At 47.0% G+C, this 21,477-nt stretch overlaps 1 protein-coding gene across 3 annotated transcripts in view; it reads left to right on the top strand.

The window, feature by feature from the left end:
* The window catches only part of NFATC2 (nuclear factor of activated T cells 2), a 102,424-nt gene that overhangs the window by 62,444 nt on the left and 18,503 nt on the right, over positions 1 to 21,477 (top strand). For all 3 annotated transcript variants that reach the window (XM_064465234.1, XM_064465235.1, XM_064465233.1), the window contains 3 exons: positions 1,854 to 1,909; positions 2,822 to 2,948; positions 4,475 to 5,170. In XM_064465234.1, coding sequence (XP_064321304.1) covers positions 1,854 to 1,909; positions 2,822 to 2,948; positions 4,475 to 5,170 — 879 coding nt within the window. The remainder of the gene's footprint in view (positions 1 to 1,853; positions 1,910 to 2,821; positions 2,949 to 4,474; positions 5,171 to 21,477) is intronic.

The following is a 21,477-nucleotide window of genomic DNA, read 5'->3' as shown; positions in this document are numbered from 1 at the left end:
TGCTGGGGGAGGCGAGGTCCCGCCTGGTGCAGTGGGCGCGCTGGGAGGGACCCCCGGGCTGGCGGGGCGCGGGGCTGGGGCCGCAGGCCCGGCCGCGAAGCAGCCGCTCCGCTCCCCCTCGGCGAGAGGCTGCCCGAGAGCCGAGCACATCTGTCAGCTCATTGTCTGCACGGAGAACAAAGAGGAAAACAACAAAAAAAAATGCAAAATGCATTTAAAAATACTCTTTCATTTCCCTTCTTGCCAGAAGCAGAAGTGCTTAAATAGCAGAGGACAAAAGCAGCTCTTGCAGAATTTCCAAGAATTGGGAAAAATAAAAAGCCCTGTGAGAAGGGCTGTTTTTAGGAGACTTCTCCCCTGTCCTCCAGACCTGGGTGTGCAGCCTGGGGAACCCCCGCAGAAACGTGCCCGGGAGCTGCCTCCCCCTCTCTAAAGCAAACACCAGCCTTGAGGCTGCGGTATTTCAAGTCACGTTGGTTCGTTTGGATACGTGTCCCCTGTTCATTTTAAAATCAAGCTTTCAGAAAGGTATGAGGCAATTTTTTTTTCCCATCGGTATTTTTCTTCTGCGAACTGCTTGGCTAAAAGGCTCAGCAGAATATAAAAATCAAAGGGGTAGAGATTAAAATCTTAAAAAAAAAAAAAGCACTAAGGAAGGCATTGCTAAAAGATGTTTCTGGGAAGTGTGGGCAACAGTACATTTAAGAAATATTTGTAGCCAGATGACGCACACAGTCTGTGTACAAATGCCCTGTCACTACTGACATACCCTTATAGCACAGGGGTTACTTTGATGGTATTCCATACGAGAGGAATCACGTTTTATTTTCCTCTATAAATGCGATTTTGTGTAACTCAGAATGGAGATGAGCTGCGTGGATGTAATTAAGAGCAGAAAGACTTCAGTGGTTCAGAGACAGAGGCTGTTGCACATGCAATGAGGTACTTTTACACCGAGTACGGGGAATATTTGGTGCTTTACAGTGACTTTAGGCAGGCCCGTCGGCGACGCTCCTTCGCAGCCCGCGGTGGCAGCGGTGCGGAGGTGCCGACCCACTGTCGGAGATGTTGGGCTTGTTCCTCAATCAGAGGAGACGTATTGCCAGATATCGTGTGCTGAGGTTTCATATTGCACATGTAAGAAACGAGTATAAATAGTAAGAGGGCATGCAAAACAGAAATGAAGCGCCCTGTATAGCTGGTTTCCCAGTTATGGCAAGAACCTGCCCTTGTTGAACTACTTCTAGAAAAACCTATGCTCCCGTGAGAATTCAGAGCATCTGCCAGTTTCACTGTGCAGCACCTCTAAAAATCAGCCCTGAGGTGGCTCAGTTTGCTTGCTGGCATCTCTGTGCACCCCATAGGAGATCTGAATTTTTAGCTAGTCCTTTCTCCACCTCCTGGCCCATTCCGCCACTTACCACACTGGTGGGGAGCCATAGGTCTTGGCTTAAAATAGCAGAAGGTTTGCTGAGCTGCTGGCCGAATGGGACCATTAATGAGTTATCTGACCTTCAGGTGCCCTCCATCAGTCAAGCTGGCTGAAACCAAGTCTGCTAAAAAGCAGATGTTGCACCTGTGCTAAATGTTTCATTCCTCAGTTTGGCTAATTCTGCATAAACATTTAATTTTAATATGTATGTAAGTCTTTTCCTGGCGAGAGAAGTGTTCAATGATGTGTTTAAATTAAATGCTGTTGCTTTTGGTTAGGACTGGGAAGGTGCTTGAGATTAAGTCCATTTTGAGAGCTTTGCTAACTTGATGCCCTTAATTTGCCTCCTTTTTTTTAAGTCAAGCTTTATCATTTTAAGAAAACCAAAACCCATTAGATTAATATTGTGATATTCTTCTAGATGGGCAGCAGATCTGGGAAATGGAGGCAACAGTGGACAAAGACAAGAGCCAGCCTGTAAGTATGCAAAACACTGGATGTCCACTCCTTGGGCTTCTCAGACAGCAAGTTGTATTCAAGGGGCGGTTTTCAAAGAGCGTCTCAAAAAGCAGAAAGAGCAGCTATCTTACTGCTGTGATGAACAAATGTCAAATGCTTCAGCAGTAGATGTGTTGCAAAAAGAAACTATTCATGTAGCAGTAACCCACAGCAAATTGAATAACTGCTAGATTTTGTGTTCTTGCAGAAGACTCTATTGTACCAGCCCAGTCCGTTGCAGGATGCTGGCTGTCCTGACTTCCTTTCGCCTGTATGGAAGTCTTGGGTGCTCTGTGCAGGACAGGATTTGTACTATAGTATTTAAAATGAACATTGATCTTTCAAGGGAATGAGCCTCTTTGTTCACTTTGCTTAATGGGACCTTACTGTAGTCATTCGGTGCATTTAGGAGCTAGCACGTACATTGCCATGGGCGATGCCTGCCCTTGCGGAGGAGAACGGGATGCTCCCTGTTAATTTCCATGGAAGCGGGATCCAACTGTGTATAAGTGAAAAGCCTATAGAATAATCAAGTTTATTCTAACAAAGAGAGGGAATTCTGCAATACATACTTGTTTATCCAGCACAGCGTGATTAACAGTGCTGCTGCATTTATCACCATTCTGGTTTATTTGTAGCTGAGACTTCTCTCTCCAAGTCAGGACAACATCAAGTACCTGAGAGAATACAGTACATAGAAGCCAGCTTCCTAGTACCAAAGATCACCATCTGCCCTTTTTTTTCCTTTCTTACTTTCATACCCTTCTTTATAGGAACGAATAGGAAGATTTCTCTTCCTTTATGCCTGGACGCGTGACAGGGGAGATGCACCCAAGACTCTGCGGTCAGCCTCCGTCGCTAATTCTGTATTGTCACCTTTGGTTGTTTCAGAGCATGCTTTTTGTAGAAGTACCAGAGTACCGTAACAAGCACATTCGCACAGCTGTGAAGGTGAATTTTTACGTCATCAATGGAAAAAGAAAAAGAAGCCAACCCCAGCATTTTACCTACCACCCAGGTAATTCTCAAGGACAGAGCAAGCTGTGGCCTAGTTCTCAGGAGCAAGGGTTCATTTTCTGCTATGTTGTTTTCTTGCCATTATTGGAGGATCTAAATATTACTGATTTAATTGAGTGCAGCTAAGCACTCAACAACTGTTTGGTTTAAAGGATGCGTGTGATTTATGATCAGGAATTTCCCACAAATCTAAGGGGATGCTTACCTTGGCAATGGCTGATGCTGCCCCATTCACTCAGTCTGTGACATGATGTGGCCCTGTGAAAACCATGAGCATTGCCTTCCCCAGCTGGCATTTACAACACTGAGATAACATCAGATCTGGGAAAGTAATGAGGGCTTGGTACGGAGGAAGACGAGCAATATATATTCTGCAGTATGAGGCTGGTTGAGAAAAATAAGACTGCTTTTCTGATGTTCTTCCTCTAGGGAATTGGTGAGCCGTATCACAATAAATGCAGCAGGATTACTAATGAGATGCCCAGAATTTCTCAGCTTTGGCTGGGAGGAAAATATTGTGAGAAGATCAGAGTATTGTGTTTGTGGAAACCAGAAAGCATAAAATAACAGTACCAGATTTTTTGCAAGCTTCAAAATGTTGTCTTAATTCATCTGGTTTCTAAGGATAGGCAAACATTCGTTCCAGTTCTTACTTTGATCTCCTCCAGGCTGAAAATCTCTGGCCCTCTCCATAAATTTGTGAACTGTATAGGATACCACCAATGTGAGGGTTTTGTGTACTTGCTAAATTGTTCTGTTGTGGGATACTGTTGAGAAGTACAATACTATCTCAGCACGATCCCTAAAATAGACCACTTCAGGGAAGGAAACCTTCTACTTCCAAAAAATAACCCAATTGGATGACCCTTATATGATTTCCATTGTATGGTATTCCTCTACTGAGTTTTGGGGAAGATTTGACAAAAAAAAGCATTAGAAATGTGAGAATTTGTCTGTAGAGGACCATCATTTATCCACACCAAGATTCATACAACTGTCACTAAAATCATGGTCTTTTAAATGATGGTGGCAGAAAGATCTTCAGCTCTCGGTACTGGGGAAGTTACATGTAGCAAAGGAACTAAAAAAAAAAAGCCCTAAAATAATTTAGCTGTGCCTTTGGTCACTAGTTAAATGTCTGACAGAAAAAGAGAAGCTATATATGCCATAGGATTTCTAGTTATTCAGTCTCCCTTTGAGAGGGAAGTACTACAAGAAACACCTATCTACGGCTTCTTATTTTGCTTATGTTCCAGAATGGGCTAGGGTATTGATTTTTTTCAATTTTCAGAAATTCGTGGTTAAATAGTTCATTAAGGATTTTAAGGAACATCTTAGCATAGAGTGCTTTCAAGAGAGACTCTGCCATGATTGCCTATAAGTGATTTATTAAACTCAACGCCTGCGAGATATGAGCTCACACGTGCAAATCTTGTAGATGGCTTAAATCTCTTATTACTTCAAGGAAAACCTCTCTGTTTCTCATCAGCTTGTTACGAATAACGTCCTTTGCATGCTTTATTCTAGTACCATCAATCAAAACAGAGCCCATTGATGACTATGATCCAGCCTTAATCTGCAATACAGTACACAGTGGTCTGGGAACAGTAACACAGCCTTACTATTCACAGCATACAATGGTCACCGAGTCCCCTTCCTGTCTTGTGGCCACTATGGCTCCTTGCCAGCAGTTGCGCTCAGGCCTTTCTTCTCCCGATTCTCGATACCATCAGCAGAATCCGGCCGCCGTAATATACCAAAGAAGCAAGAGCCTTAGCCCAAGCCAAGTGGGCTTCCAGCAATCCAGTCTGATGGCTACTCCGGGTGCTATTTCAGATGCCCATAGGTCAGTGCTGGTGCACGCTGGTTCTCCAGGCCAAACTTCAGCCGTGCTCCACCACTCCCCAGGCAACCAGCAGTCTTCTCCAGTGATTCACTATTCTCCAACCAACCAGCAGCTGAGGTGCGGAAGTCACCAAGAATTTCAGCACATCATGTGCTGTGAAAATTTTACGTCCAATGTTGCAAGATCCAGCCAGCCCCAGGTCAGTCAAGCACAAAGGTTAAGTCCGAGTTCATACCCTACCGTGATCCAGCAGCAGGCAGCCTCAGGCCAGCGAGCAGCAAAAAATGGACCACCGGTTAGCGACCAGAAAGAAGTGTTACCGGCTGGAGTCACTATCAAACAGGAACAGAACCTGGACCAAGCGTATCTGGATGACGGTAAGCACCGCTCTTCTCTTGTAGGGGTTGGTTTGTTGGAGGGAGGGAGTTTAGGACTTTTAAATCCCTTCTGTTCCTCTACACAAAACCAACGTGGCCTCCATTTGATGGATGTGGGTATTTGCCGTTTGATCGTGCTGCATTTCGGTCTTTCATCAACTGCATTTTTGGTAGATGGCAACGCACTTTGGCAACCGAGCAAAAAACATAGTATTCTGCAGAAACCCTCTGACTTGCTTCGTGCCACGGAGTGAGCTGTCAGGTTTCAAGCTGTTGCCATTTTGTTTCCATTTGCCAAAGATTAGTTTGGAAAATGGAGAATCTGAAACAAAATGCACTTTTAAATTATTTTTTTATTATTCATATCAGGGCAAAGTCCACTTTGTAAAATGCTTTTGTACATTTTGTACCAAAAAAAAAAAAAAAAAAAAAAAAGCCCATTGAACAGTCTATCAAGGCCTGTAATGAATGGGGCAGTGCTGCAGGCAAAACTATTGCAGATGTTCTAGATGAACAGTAGGACATTGATAAGTAAAACAATGCTGTTTCTTTGTTGTGAGCCTGGCAGATTTAGCCTTCAGGAATGAATATAAGTTAGAGTAAAGCTTTCTTTGAACATATCCTGCTTATTCTTAGGTAGGCAGCTATTGGCATTCTGGTTGATTGGTTCTTTTATTAAAGTACGTCCCTTGCAAGAGGAAATCAATGCAGAGTTAATAGTGCAGCTGGACGCTGCAATCGTAAAGGCCAGTAGCAAACCCGACGCTGCCTTTAGCGGGAGCAGAGTGAGGGTGCTGGATATATTGCTGCACATATAGCGTGTTCTTACGCATGCAGTGCAGACCTGATTTTCACATATATTCACTGCTGCTGTCCTCGGAGTCCAGGCAATTGCATGCATGCTTTGATCTTGTGAACGTGCACCGTTATGTGCTTGGTAAGCACCCGGTAGTTTGGGCTTTTTCCCACAGTTTCTCACCTAGGGTTGTGCTGTTGTGCCCATGAAAGTTTTATTTTCTTCAGCTTAGGTGCTGAGTGCTCTCTGGCTGTATCGTGTACAGTCTTCATTGCTGCTTTTGTGGGCAGAGTAGTGTTTGGATGGTTTTCTCCGTTATTCCATGTTTGAAATGTGGCTGTTATAGCTTTGGTGCCATCACGGTAAAATCTGGAGAGTTTTTACCAGTCCCCTTGTCTGAAGAGGAGTGTTGAACTGGGTTTCAACAGTGGATTTGATTTGGGGGTTTGCTGGATCTGCAAGAAAACAGCTAAGTAAAATCCTCTTCCCATTCAGGGAATGGGGCACGATAACAAAGCAAGATAAACTTTCTAATAGTGAAGTGGAGACTATGTTTTAAGGTACTTTTAATATGAGAAGCTGAGAGATTTTTCCACATTTCTAAAAATACTTGGTACAAACTTTGTGAAAGAAATAAAAAAGAAAGAATCTTGAAGTTAAAGCTGGTAAACATCTGAGTCGAGCCAAAGCCCACTTAAATGAACTCCCAAAATGGACTGCAAAATTGATTTCACTGGGTTTTGAATCAGGCCAGTAACATCTAACTATAGCGTAGCTCGCAAGGGATGTGCTCGACTTCCGTGCCAAGAGGAGCCATTAGGCAGGATGGCAACAAGTTAGTAATGAAATTCCAGGCTTCTGCTTGGCCGACTGGATCGCCCGGAATTGATTTTAACTACAGATTAATTTATCAGTTACGCCACCCAAGTCAGGCCGGGCGGGATCGGTCACATGCAGTCTCTTTACTGACCTCAGTGAGTTCACATTAGTTAGAAGTGTGACTTGGAGAACTGTGATTTCCTTTAGGACTTTGCAAAACGTTTCATTCTGAAATGTTCAGGACTTGAATTGAAAAGCCACTTTGTTTGCTGCTGGGGAAAAGTGACTCAGAACATAACAAAAGCCATATTTTTCCTGACTAGAAAGTTTATTTTTGTGCTTTATAGTATTAAAAGAAAGCAAACCCAGAGGATTATGGAGGCTTTACCCTCAAATCCTTTTTATCCAGGAAGCTCTTCTGAGATAAAGTGAGCTGTTAGGTCTTGCCGTGATTTTTCACAGATAGATGCTGAGACGATGGTTCCCCAGCCAGGCTTGGCATGAGTGCGCTGCCCTGCTGCTGATGCACAGACTCTTAGGCAATCATTGTTTCGGTGTCTCTTGCTTCCCTTCACTCTTATTCCCTTCCCCCATCTTCCTCCTCCCTCATCGTTGTTCTTTCTGGACATTTCTGCTGACAGTCCAGCTTTCGGCCCTTTCTAGTTGTGACCGCCTCTTGTCAACTCCTGTCCTCTGCCTTCGTGATTAACATGCAGCCTCCGTGTTCTGGGCTTTGCTTCTGTTCTAAGCTTCGCCACGAACTCCTTGAGCGACCTGGGACAAGCCCTGCTCTGTCGGTTCCTCATTGCTGAAGCCGCGGACTCTCGGAGCGGGAATGGAGTCCCAGTCTGAGCTCTCCTGGAGGTGACCAGAGAACATCTCATAGCTACCGCACTTGCTATTTCTCTGTACCTCTTTCAGCTTCCCGCTGCCACTTGCTGGCAAGACCCTTCTTTATTTTCTTATCTTCCCTGCTGTAAAAAAAAAAGTATTTGTCCTTCTTCCCGAGACCATGGTTTGTTCCTTGCTCAGAGCCTTCACTGCTCCACAGGGCACATAATGCTGGGGGCTTAGCATGCTTAACCTCTCTTCACCTCCCGCCTTGTAAAGACTAGAGCTGGTTCCACCTCCACGGGAGGATTACAGCCAAATGTGTGACCATAGCTCACAAAGCTGTAAGCTCTCGAGGTGGAATAGCACCAGCAGTGTAGCCAAAGGGGCGTGGGCGTTAAGGCAGGTGATGGGCAAGTATTTACCTGTCTTCTCAGGTGGGATTTGCCATGTGCGAGGACCTCTTTGTGCAGTAGCTGCACAGCTGGTACCACCCATACTGGCTACCTTCATGGTAATTTCAGTGTGCCTGCAGCTTATTTCTGACCGTACTGCAGATGTAGAGAAGATGTGCCATGTGGTCTGCATTTCTTGGAAGGACATATTTGCCCCTATTGAACTCTTACCAGCGCTACCTCAGAGCAAGAGGTGCCCAGCCCAGCCTACGCAGCCCCGTTGCAACTTCTCAGCTTTCCCCTCCCAGACAGAATTATGGCACATGTGGTTATGGGAAGGGAGGCTCTGCCTGTCGAGTTATATAGGCTGTATTTGGAAACGCCGCCCCTGGGGAGGCCAATGCAGGTTGCCACACATATGTATACCTTCATGTACCTATTCCTCCATAAAGGCCTGTATTTCTCTGTCAAAAGAAAAAAAAAATCCATCACTTTTTGATATCAAATCGTGTAAAGATGAATCTCCAGAGGAAGGGGCTATTTGTGACAAATTGGCAGAGACAGCGTTGTTACACGCCTCTGCCTCAGGGGTTCTTTACTGGCAGAAATACTCTGGGAGTGAAGATAAGCCATGGCCAGGAGATCCTTCAGGACCCACCTGGCGTCAGGCTGATGCTGGCAAGCAGTGATTAGCTTCATATGCAAGTGAAAGCCGTAAGATGCGAGAGTGCTCAGCACGTTTCAGCCAAGGCCTCATCTTAATATTGTTCATAACCAAAACCACCAACAATGGTAAAAGTTACACAAACAACCACAGGAATACGTTGACAAATAGAACTTGGTTCTTCCAGGACCTTCAGAGCAATCAGATTAGCTATTTAAAGCACAAACCCAGTTAAAAAAATTAGCTATTTGCAGCACCGCCCAAAATCCCTTGGTGTGGGGCAGGATCAGTAGAGAGGGTGACCCAGGGCTTGGGGCAGTGGTCGTGCCCTGGACTGCCCGCGCTCCTGCTGCAGAGCCAGGGGTTTCCTGCGCAGCCGTGGGGCAGCCGCCGTGTGCCACCGTTCCCCATCTGCGACACAGACCCAAGGATTGTGTGACAAGAGCAATGGGAGGATAAATGCATCACAGACGCTGAAGCGCTCTGATGTGACACGATCTAGAAGTGCCTCGCAGAGACTGAGTGTCAAGTATGGTGTTAGGCATTTTCCATATACAAATAATGGACGTGTAGCTGTTGTCCTGAATGTTATCAGCTTGCCTGCCTTAGATTTAGTTCGTCTCTTCAGTTCAGCTGTCATGTCGTGTGCTTTTTACTTTACAAAGAAAAATGATTGTCATTATTCAAATAGTAACTATCTAACCACATCTGACACTCAGAACTGTCTGCTTGATACAGCAGCTCTAAATTATTTTTGGTGCACCAGTAATCTTTAATGGGGAGGAGGAAAGCAAGGCAGATGCTTGTGTAGTGGTTTATCAGACTGCCGATCAGGAGAGATGTTTTATAGTGAACTCGTGCATTTCACAGAAAATTTCAGACACAGCAGATATTTCTTTAGAAAATGGATCTGCAGGGTGAGCAATGTGGTGCTTGTAAATCACCCGGCACTTTCAATCACCGTCGCTGGGAGCAGTTCTGCTCCCCACCGCAGTAACCATTGCCCTACCCGCGGGTCTCATCCGAGACCTTTCAGAGAGTGTTGGGTCCCTGCATTTTTTTCTTGTGTCCTTTCATTCAACAGCAAGAAAACCCGCCATCTGTCCCCAGAGCGGTGTGAAATGAGAGTCAGATCCCTTCTTTCCTCTGTGTTTGGGAAGAACCTTTCTTTTCTGGACAGCTTGCTTCTCCTTCGGCCGGTAGCTGATGGCACAAGCCTGAGCAGGGTGTACCTCCAGGAAACCCCAGGGCTCCTGGGGACCCGAGAAGCAAAGCTACTCTGTCAGCCCTGAGTAAGCGGCAGTCGGGGACTGAGCTCTTCCCTGCCGGCATCGGTCTCTCGCCGCCCTCCCCGCGCCGTGCAGCATCCCGCTCCGCATCCGCGCCGGTGCCGCGTGTGCCCATGGACGGCGAGGGTCAGGACGGCCAGGAGGGGAGGCAGGAGACGGGGCCCCACCTCGCAGCCGGCGTGGTCCTCGGGGCTTTGGCTCGGGTGCTAGTGCGTTGTGAGCATCCTGCCTCCGCAGCCCCTGCATGGCGGATGGAGGAGCGGGTGGCACGAAGCCAGCTCTGTCAGCTTGCTGCCAGCTGGGGATTTCCCTGTGCCGGGGGAACCTCAGCTGCAGGGCAAAGGCAGATTCAAGCCCTCCATGCATTAGGGCAGCAGAGCCGCACTAGCTGGGGCCAGGGCTCCGGCCGCCTGCCTGGCTGTAGAGAAGCCGCTTTTCTCTCTTAACGCTGTATTGTTTTCACCCCCAGGAAGCACAGAAGGCGGTGGCTTTAGGAGCATGTTTTAGTTTGGTTTGTAGTTGTTTTCATCATGTGTCCATGCAAAAAAGTAAAATAGCCATACAGGACAGAGAGGGAAACATTCCTGTTTCCTGACATTTTAGACAGGAGCGAAGCTGAACGTTGCAAATGGGTTGTGGTTCAGTTAGAGCAACAATTTGCATCAAAAAAAGCCATGCTCTGTTTTTAATTAGAACTACTTTTCATAGAAGGTGTGGTCCTTTCTGCTTAGGCAGAGTTTGACTAAGAGTAAAGCATGTATGTTCTCCCAAACATTTCGCTCAAACACTCTAGCAAATCTATGTACTCATCAGACTCATTCTCGAAGCTCTGACTCACTTTATTCCAGATTTTCTGTTCTCTGTTGGGACCTTACAGCACTCCATGGGTACACTACATGCTTTATTTTTGGATCACTGCTCTTGTGGGTTTGTGTCACAGTAGCATCTAAGTGCCCCAGTCATACCATCAAATCACAGAATGGTTTGGGCTGGAAGGGACCTTAAGGAAGATCTAGTTCCAACCCCCTGCCATGGGCAGGGACACCTTCCACTAGCCCAGGTTGCTCACAGCCCCATCCAGCCTGGCCACGAACACGTCCAGGGACGGGGCATCCACAGTGTCTCTGGGCAGCCTGTGCCAGCGCCCCACCACCCTCACAGTGAAGAATTTCTTCCTTGTATCTAATCTAAACCTACCCTCTTTCAGTTTAAAGCCACCACCCCTTGTCCTGTCACCACATGCCCTTGTAAAAAGCCCCTCTCCAGCCTTCTTGCAGCCCCCTTCAGGTCCTGGAAGGCTGCTGTAAGGAACATGCCAGTGTCTTGCTTTTCTAGAGGCAATATGAAAAGAGAACAAAAAGGTGGTTCTGCTTCCAAAAACCTGTAGTCTGTCAGCAGGAATTAGCAGGATCAGTACATCAGGAGGAAGGTCTCCTGGGTTGTGTCTGAGCTTGGCCTTTCAGCAAAGACTTTAACTTCCCTGTACCTCAGTTTACTATTTCTAAAACGTATCTTGTTATCCTCCCCTGTAGTACAATTAAGCGTTTAATTAATTCATGTCACTAAACCTCACATGGATTCTCAGAAAAAAAGAAAAGCTGCATACCTGAATAAGAACTAAGTGTTTGTATTGCTATGGCGGGCTGGCATGTGGTGTTCTTCACCTCTAGAAACTATTCCCTATTCGAAAATGCAGACAAATCCAGCCCCTTTTCAGGACGGCTCTTTCCCCAGCAGCCTTTCCGAGCGGCTGTCCCGCTGCCTAAAAACATGCAAAACAAAACAAAGCGAGAAAAAGAAAAACGCGTACATCCAGCATCAGCACTGGAGGAAGGAAGAAAATAAATCAAGTGATTAAAACCATAGTTCCACTGGCACCTCTTTGTTCTCAAGCTCAGGAATCTGTAATTGGTGCAGTAAGTGCCCACAGGCAAGTTGTGTTACAAAGCGTTTCCTGTTCAGAAGAACATGCAGGCTCCATTAGGAGACCACGGGCACCGCCGCCAAGAACTGACGCTGCGGGACGGGTAGGTGAACGCGCCCTCGCCGGGCAGGGTCCCTCCACGAGCCGACGCACCGCGGGATGAGCCCCGATCCTAGCGATTTGCTGGTGGAAGGCACGCCACCGCCCGGAGGCGAAACCGGTGCGCTGTTATCAGCGGAAAGCGCCCGGTTTTCAGAAGGCATCAAGCAATTTTCAGTGATAGTTTTGAAATACTGGCAAAGAGTTCCTTGAAAAAAAAGAACTTGTTCATGCAGTTGGGAATTGAAAGCTTCTAAACCACAATAAAGTCCTTTCCCAGACTTGCTGTCCATTTACTCCACGCTCATGGCATTCCTTAGACGGTCTGAATCACAGACAGCAGACAGCTCTTATAAAGAAGACCATAGACACCCATCTGTTGGAAGGCATCTGCCAAAATAGACCATACATCTACTTTTGTTCCTTCAATCCACTTTCAATTTAAAGGGATAACAACAACAACAGTTTGCAGTCCAGTGACACTATTCATCCAGTGCAGAGAAAGGGTAATGAAAGAAGCCGACAAGCTTTTTCCCCAGCTCTCAGGGAAGGGTGAAGCGGGGCACAGAGCTTTGAAGTGACTTGCCCCAGGTGATGCAAAAAGTCACCGGTAAAGCTGTAACTTGCCTGGGGGCTGCCAGGCCCCCCCAGCTGCACCCCTCGCACAGACGTGGGGGTACCGAAGGCTCGGGGAGCTGTTGCCCAGGCATGCAGGAGCTGGGGCAGCGCTGGCCCTGCCGTGGGCTCTTAGAGCACATGTTGCACTAAAGGCAGGGCGACACTGCTTTTTCTGTCTTCCCACCAGGCTCGCTCCTTTCACACTGTATGTGTCAAAGGATACTACCCGCTTTCTAGGAGTGAACGCTTGATTGCTGGCATGTAACACGCTACCTGTCGCCGAGAGCGGGTCTGTCTGTTAGAAACACCCTCATTTCTTAGGGCAGAGTCGGGAGACAGAGCAAAGCTGTCGTATGAGCAAGTACAGGATGTAAGGAAAATGAATCAGTCGTCTTCCTGCCAGCGAGGGGTGGCACTGGGTGTTTTACACAGAAATTCTTTCAGTTCAGTCAAAATCGTAACTGCTTTTACAACATTTTTTTTAAAAAACGGGGGCTTTGGAGATGAGAAGCAAGAAACGTGCGGATAGGAAATGGCTTATAACAAAACCGCACAAAGCAGCCAAGGGGGTTAACTCCTTCTAGAGCTAAATTCCCCATTTTGCATTGAAGCAGAGAAGCGCGCTCTGGCAACCTTTAACAAGCCTTGTTCTACATTTAGGCAGCTGACCACATAACTGTGCTGGTTAAGGTGGTTGATTGTTTTTTTAATTTTGCTAACGCAGCTCTTATGGTAAAAGCCCTTGTATAGACACAGCTCGGTTGGTGTAAAAACACTGGAATCAGCACAGCTGATGCCAAGTCAGGGAACCACCACCAGCTGTTTCACTGAGAGGCTTTTGTACTGGGATGACTATGTCTGCACTGGGAGAAGGGTTTTACCAGCAATGCCAGTGCTGCTAAGCTGGCTAAACTTGCAGGGGAGGCTACAGCCTGTGTAATATAAGGGATTTTCACATGGTCAATAATTGCACGAGCTCAGCATGCTTGCTTTGTATATTGACCACCTCAGAATGAATCCTAGTGCTGGTAGCTTCCAGCAGCGATGGTGCAATGGGCTGGATCCGTTTATTAAAAAGATGGGTTGCTGAGGGGAGTTGTACCCTCCCTGACAGCGATATAAGGAACCTGCAGCTCGGTAGGTATTTGCCCTCACAGTTTATCCTGTTATCCCCCCTTTAAAATTAGCACGATGTAATTAAGCTGGTGAGCTGCCTTACATCCGCATGGCAGCTTGAAGCTTTTGCTAATTCTTTGCAATTTCATTGTGAGTCTTGGAATATTTATAACGATTTTAAAGTCCCTGTGCAGGTGACCACAGCAAAGTACGAGACTTATTTTTTCTTAGTGATCTTTGCAAGTCCAAGATCCAAGAAAAAAGCAAAACATTAAAAATATGAACCTTTTGTGTTTTGGTCTTTCAAAATCCAGGCAGACAAAAATGATGCAACTTTGGGGGCGGGGGATTGATTGCATGATATTAAAACCAATCTCATGATTATTAGAGGCCTGACTCATGAACCCTGAACGCCTGGGTTTGGCATCGCTGCTCTTCACAGCTTTTTTTGGTTACAAATCGTGTTAATGGTGAGAATGTGCAAAGGTGGGAAGAGGGTAGGGGTCTTTTCTCCTCTTAAAGCACAATATAATATAGGGGAGGGTTCAGCTCCTCCTGCGAAGGCTGGTGAAAAGGCAGCTTGAGCCATTTTTGAACTGCACGTCTGAAATCTTGCAAGCAGCTGCAAAGAGTCCGGCTGCTTTGAAAAGTTTGGACAACATCTGCACATTTCTTTAACTATTGTGAAATAAAATGCCTGGCAAGAATAACCATCTTAAAGGTATACAGTCTGTTGGTGGTGCAAACTGAAAGCCTGTTATAAAAGTCTTCTCGTATAGACAAATGGCTGGATTCTCAGTGTTATTCACACAAGCAGAACTTTCCCAGTTCCGGTCACATCCTGCCAGGCAGCACGGATAGTTGATGGGGGAATTTTTGTCCGTATAGATCTTTTCTCTCACAAGAATGAAGACCTATAGGTGATTAATTTAAAATCTATTTTTCTTCCACCTGCTTTTCTTACTTTGTTTCGTATGAAAATATTATTATTTATAAACCTCTGGCCATTTTTAAATAAGAAATTGAGGATGAATTGTCTGAATTTCCCATCAAAGTTAGTTTTCTTACAAGAACTCTAAGTAGCGAGAGCTACTTTTCTGCCCAGCAGAAGCTGGTATGGCCTTATACTGCCTGGTCGGTTTATGGTGCTGCTTACTCACCGGTTCCAGGAGACTGCTCTAATTTGGATGCAGTATGCTTTTAGAGGAATTTTAAAAGCAGACTGGACTACTGTAGAAGACGGCAATCCTGCACTGGCTGCGAGAGGTACTGCATGACCTAATAGGTCATTCCTACTTCTCTGATTTGAAAAACAAGCACCACATCTGTAGTCGTGCCAGCGGGAGAGTCAGAGATAGGGGAAGAGCAGCAAGTACTTGAAGACCATAAAACTCCCTTCCCAGCATACTTGCTCCTAATCTGAATTTTCAACCAGCTGCTGGCTTTCACACTCTTTCTTTCTCATTCTGTAATATAACTTTTTCTGTGTTTACCAACAAGAAACCAGAGGAAGGTAAAAGCCAACCTAAAATGTATAAACAATGCCGTTGTGTCTGAGTCATCACTCCGAGTCCCCATGCTTCAGATCTGCAAGCACGGAAATCTGGGCGTACATCCAGCTGTGAATTTCACAGATGGATGCTCCGTCTAAAAGGGCTTTGCACAGAAACCCTAAATCCAAGTACTCCCAACTTTGCAAACATTCATATTCTCCAGCTGAGGTGTGCGTCTACTAGAAATGCTACAGTCTGGTTGGCAATTAAAACTCTGACTCTCTACATTTGCATGATTAATGGTCTGATAACAGCGACTTTGAAAACCTGGTCTTGAGTTGGATTTAACCAGCGTTAGGTATAAAAGAGTTAAATCTTCAGCTACTGTTAACTAGAGTAAAACCACTGAGGATCAAAGGGCTTCAAGAGTGATGCCCATGTGACTCAGCAGAGCAACACTAATGCACTCGGTGAGAAACTGGTCTTACACTCTCTCCATCTTCCTGCAAGTTCTCCTAATCCACACAGTTCCCATTTTAATCAAGCCATGTCCATTTGTGGGTTATTCATTTGGAAACTCTGCACTCCATAACGCAGGCTAAACTCTGCCCTCAGCTGAACAAACACGATTTCTTTAGAGTGAAGTCGTAGTTGAACTGGACTGGGTGAGAAAAGTATCGTTGACTTCTGCCCGTGGATGTTGGAGTGGGCGATAGGTTTGCATCTGAGGGAGAATTTTTCCGCATGGATGGTCGTCACGTGCAGAAGGAAAGGTCAAAGCGGACCGTTCCTTGCTTCCACCCAGCTGCGTGCCTTTGGGCTCGCTGTGACCCGTGGGTGGTGGGAGGGTGCTGCCAGACCTGTCTGTGCACCAAAGCAGCGTGCGCTGCACCACCAGAAAACCTTGAGGCCCCGCGGAAATAGTCAGGTGACATCACAGCAAAGCGAAAGCATGGTTTAGTCCTTTTTCAGTGCTTACGTGTTGCCTTGCTCTGCCTTTGTGCAAGGACTCTGAACCTTTGCTTCTACTGTGCAAAGACTAATTTGGGCCAGAGCGAAAGCAGCAGTAAATTAGAGGAGTGTGAGTTTGCAATCATTCCCTCTGATCATCTCTGCCAGGGGAGTCTAGTCAAAGATTCCCAAATTGTGCTGTGGTTTGGTTTGCTTTCTTAATGATGAATGACTTCATCATCCGTGAATGAATTGAGTCAAATGTAGGACAAATAGCGAGACACATGAATGACTCTTATGACATTTGCAGTGTCTCAATCGGTGCTGGTTTATTTAGGTGGTTTCTAAGTTTCTTTGGAAAGAGTGAGAATTACTAAATGAAGGAGAGCCACTTCAGAAGTATGGGAGTCAATGGTGAAAGTATTGTGACAGTTAAACCTCCCTGGGTTAAGTATCTGTCATCATGAGCAACGCAGCGTCGGTTGTTTTGTAAGAGCTCGGTTCCAGGAGACTCCGCAGCCACGAGGCCGGGGGAAGCTGGATGATGTACCAGGCACTGCATTCCCTTTACGGTCAAATACCTCCCGGTGCTCCTGCTGGGTCTTCATCAGCCGCTTTTGGGTTTCCGATTCTTACCAGGAGGAGGGAGGCTGTTCTCCGAAAGTGTCTGTGAAGGTCCCGGCTTCGAAAGGCACCTGCCCTCGGGCGCTCTGTGTGGTCGTGGTGCATCCAACTTGCGCCCAGGCAGTGCCTTCGGCCGCTGCTGGCGGCACACGGGGCACCGCCGTACCTGTGCTGTCACCACCTTCCACGGGTCTGCCAAAGCCACTTGAAAATAAGGCCCAGCATTTCTCTAGGTAAATGGTCACCAACCTAGGAGGCTGTCCTGAGGACCTGGGGAAGTCCTCCAGTTCAAGTCACTGGGTGTGAAGTCATTATAATTTTGTACAAAGTGAAGTTTGCATGGGCTGGAAATAGCCTGCAAACAGCGGCCACTCTAGGCGTTGGGCAGGTCCAGGGAGCAAACTGTTGCTTTATACCACAACAGAGGCAGATCGGGGGAGGACTCCTAGCAGCTGTATTTTTTAATTACATTGTGGGTCTTTTTTCCTTAAAATTACATTTAGTTTTTTTCTTGTCTGGTTTCTTCTTCACACGTGTTCATTTCTTGAGCGGGGTGCTGTCTGCTTCCTTGGAAAGCATCCCAAGATAGTGATTTCCAGCAGGCAAGCCCCAGGGTGAGATTTTCAGCGAGGTAGGCTGGGTTACATGAGAACTCTCCTGCTGAGCTCATCCTGCAGCTTCATGTCTTCAGATAACTTTTATTACCTTTTCAGATATGTTTCCTTTTTCAAAAAATGCTATTGATTTTAATACAAATTTTTATTCAGTAAAAATTTTGTAGGCCATTATTAAAACAAAAAGCACATCGAAATATTATTACTATGTCTGTTTTAGAAATTAATATCTGTGGGCCTTTGCTGTATACTTGATTACATGTCATATCTCTTGCCATCTTCAGAACTAGTGCAAGTTTTAGATCAATGTTAAGCCTTCCCAAAAATTCAGGCTGTTCTGATAATGGTCTTGGTTTAGTTGTAGCATCCTCCAACTTTTTCTGTCACGCAGAAAAACATCTCAGCTTTTCAAAAACCACTGCTGAGCGCGAGTGTCTCTGCGGAAAGGCTGGAGGAAACCTCTCCTGCGTGTGACATTCCAGCGCAGATCTCGCTCTTGGGGAGCGTACCCCAGCCGTGCAAATAATCTCGCCCTTCATCGCAGTTAGACAGTAATATTTACTAGCATTTCAACAGATTGTGGTCAGTATAACAAGACATTCATTTCCTCCCATGTATGCAACAAGAGATGCACACAGTAGATGGCGGGTTTATTACAGGAAGCTGGTGTTGCTGCACACAGGCACACTGCGCTGAGGCTGGCTCAGCTCGGGAGGATGGCAGGCAGGGGAACGAGAGCGATTAGCCAAGGGCAGCCTCTCCCCCAGCCTCTGCGGCGAAGGTAACTCACATCGTGCCGCACAGACCAAAACCTCTCGAGGATTTTTCTTTTCAAGACGTATGCTGTGTTCGGCCGGCCGGCAGATGCACTCGTTATCTGGGGAGTCCCTGTCTGTGGCACCTAGACAAAAATGCTTTGGCAGACAAATAAGCGAGGAAATTAATTTTCTTGTCTTTAGAAAACAGTGCGCTCCATCACGCCTGGATAGATCGAATTTGTTATGATAGCAAAACAAGTTCTATGGAAACCATTGTGAACCCTGGAGTGAGGCTGCCCAGGAGAGTTGGGGAAAGCCGCTTTTGTTTGTTGTGCTTGGCATCGTTTTGCTCTGGATGAAGATGCTTTAATTTTGTGGGGAGACCCAAGAGAGCATTCCTCTTTTTCCATACCAGAAAGCCTTCCAAGCTGGCATAAACGTCCCCTCTTTCCAGCTGCTCCTTTCCAAACACACTGTGCCTCCTAAAGATAGTCTTTACAGTGGCTGGGGCTGGTGGAAAACATGAAGCCTGCATGGATTAGCACAGGAATTCATTTGGGCTGACGAATTGGGTTTCCCTCTATAAACAGCACTAGTGTTTTCATCTTCTGGACAGCACAGCAAGCGTCACGTCCCCTCGCTCCTTGCCCCGCCTCTCCCGCGCCGTGAAACGCCTGCGTCCAGGCCGGCCGTGGTAAACAGCACACTAAGGCCTGCTTATGGGGGATGGATGGAAAACGTGCTTGACGAGGCATTTTCAACTATCTCCCTTCTCAGATGGTTTTTTTCCAACCCTTTAAAGAAGCGGTGGGGTTATTTTGGGTTTTTTTTCAGTTTTATTTTTCTTTCCAGGTAAAAGGGAAATTAAAGTAATCCCTTCTCCACTGGTTTAGTGACTGTAGAAGCAGCCCACACTACATATTTTCTTTTCTTCCTCGTTTAACTTCAGCTACAACGTGCTTATTGCCTGCAGGAGTTCGGGATTCTCTAAAGAGGATTTTGCCTAGCCCTTTGCCCCAGGGCTTTGGGCTCGCAGAGGCTGGGTCGCAGGAGCACATCACTGCTGTGTCGCTGCCCCTCGGGACCGTCCTACCCCCCCGGCACGCCGCTGCTCCAGCAAGCACGCTTTTGCGTCGCTTGCGCTTCCTTCTATAGCTTACTTGCTAAATATAATCATTAGGGGTTATTAATTACCCAGCATTGTTTCCATCATTGCGCGAGAGAGGAGAGACATGTAAAGGCCAATTACGTGATCAGGCTATATTTAGTGGTGGTTTGTATTTACCTGACTGTTCAGTAATGGATGATCTTGTCCAAGTCACTAAGTGAGCATGGAATTGGAGTTGTGTGGATAAAAATGGGGGACTTGGGATTCAGCTGTCAAATGGACAAATTATTTAAGTAATAAAGCCCTGTCCCTTAACTTCACTTAATCACCATGTTTTCATGTGTATAAACCGCACCCCATTAAAAGTTTGTCCCCTGGAAATAAATCTCAGCAAGCCCCCACCTCCTCAGAACACGCTGCAGTCTCTCCTGCCCTTTCAAGGCACTCTGGATCTGGCCATTCTCCACCTCGAGCAGGGGTCTCTGCTCTGGGATAGGGGGAAAGAAGGGGGGAGTATTGTGGCCTCGAGAGAGAGCAGGCAGCTGAAATGGGCGTGGGAGACGCGTACTGGAAGGAAAAGGTGCGGCGGTAAAGGTGTTACCCTCATTCATGTATAACCTGCCCTGTTGCTGAATCACAGTTTTTCATAGCCAGCACATACTCTTGACAATATGGGATTTTAAGGAACAAACTCTACAAAAAAAGCAGAAAACATGAAAGCGGGTAGCAGTGCCATAGCATTTTGGAAGTTTATCAATTTACAGTGTATTTATTGTGCTGCAGTTCAAGGTTTAAGCATTGCCGTGCTTTCAGAAGGAGCAGGAGTCAGGGTCGGGATGCTGTTGGCTGCAACTAAAATATTTTCTCCGCCACATCATTTGATGTAGATATCTATTTGTGCACTTCTGATCACCGCGCTCTCATCTGGTGTGGTTGTGACAGAGTCAAGCATCGTTCCCAGCAGAGTGATGAGGAGGCTGCCCCAGGACCCAAGAGGTGTCCCAGGGTGCTCCCAGCAGAGGAAGCTCTGACCAGGACACAGGCTTTCATGTGTGCTTGCTTTAAGCAAGCTCGCTGGCTGCTGAGGCTTTTGCAGCCAGAGCATCAGCTGTGCTGAATCACACATGGAAAACAAAACCCAGCAGATTTCCAAAATACTAACAGCTGGATGCAGATGACATCTCTGAACCGAGGAGGGGGGAAGCCCAAACCAAACCAGCCGCTCTCATGTTGCTGTGTGCCCCCCTTCCGATACTGCCCCACACAGTGGCAGGGCCAGGCTGAGCCTTGCACAGTCGGGTGAAGAAGTGCAACTGGGGGATGTTTCTGCGGCACCTAGCACAGGTGATGAGAAGGTGGGGAGTGCCCACTGGAGATGGCCGCTCTCTTGAACCATAAAAATTGCCTCTTTGTGGCCGAAAGGCTCCCCCCCCCCCGTCCTGATCATCCTTCAGACCTTAGCCAGGGCCAGCAGGGACCAAACCCTCCCTGGAGACTCTGCTGGCTGTCGTTTTTAACAGTGGTGATTTGCAGCCCAAATATAAACGGTGCTATTATTTTTAGTGTTGGTTACAGTCATGTCGAGGGGACCCCCGGGAGGAAAGCCCCGTTGTGTGACCCATGGCACAGCCGGGGCAGAGCGCGCTCCCTCCTGCCCTCCGTGCCGCCGGGCCCCGCAGGCATGTCGGCTGCTGGCTCTGCCGTGAGGTGTAACTGATCCCCGCTTGGCGAGGCTCTCCCAAGCTCACTGGTCGCTGTCAGCACGAATCGGGGAGGTTTTCAGTTCTGCAGTGCTCCTTCTGCCCTCTCCCAGCACCCACTGTAGCATCAGCCTGCTCTGAAGTCACCATGGCTTAACCACCCACTTAAACTGGAGTGCATTTTAACTTCTTGGCTGAAAAGGGGGAAGACACAGCCTCTTGCATAGTTTATCTTTTCCCACCAGTAAATTACTTTCATTTTTAGGTCTCTTGACATTTTTTGTAGTACCTAGAGTATTCCCTCTCCTTTACCAGGCACCTGCTTTGCTGCTGCTGGGCTCAGCGATGCTGCGGCCAGCAGGCAATGCCTGTGGGGGTCGAAGCGTTACACCCGTGCTCTCTGCCCGGCATCCCGCAGTGCCGAGGAGCTGCCTGGGACAGGCTCTGCGGGACATGCTACAGCCGGCAGCCAAGCCTCCAGCCAAGCCTCCAAGTCGCACAGTTACGG

The sequence above is a fragment of the Phalacrocorax carbo genome, chromosome 14 (assembly GCF_963921805.1).
Source record: "Phalacrocorax carbo chromosome 14, bPhaCar2.1, whole genome shotgun sequence".
NCBI lineage: Eukaryota > Metazoa > Chordata > Aves > Suliformes > Phalacrocoracidae > Phalacrocorax > Phalacrocorax carbo.
This window is presented reverse-complemented; position numbering and strand designations above follow the sequence as displayed.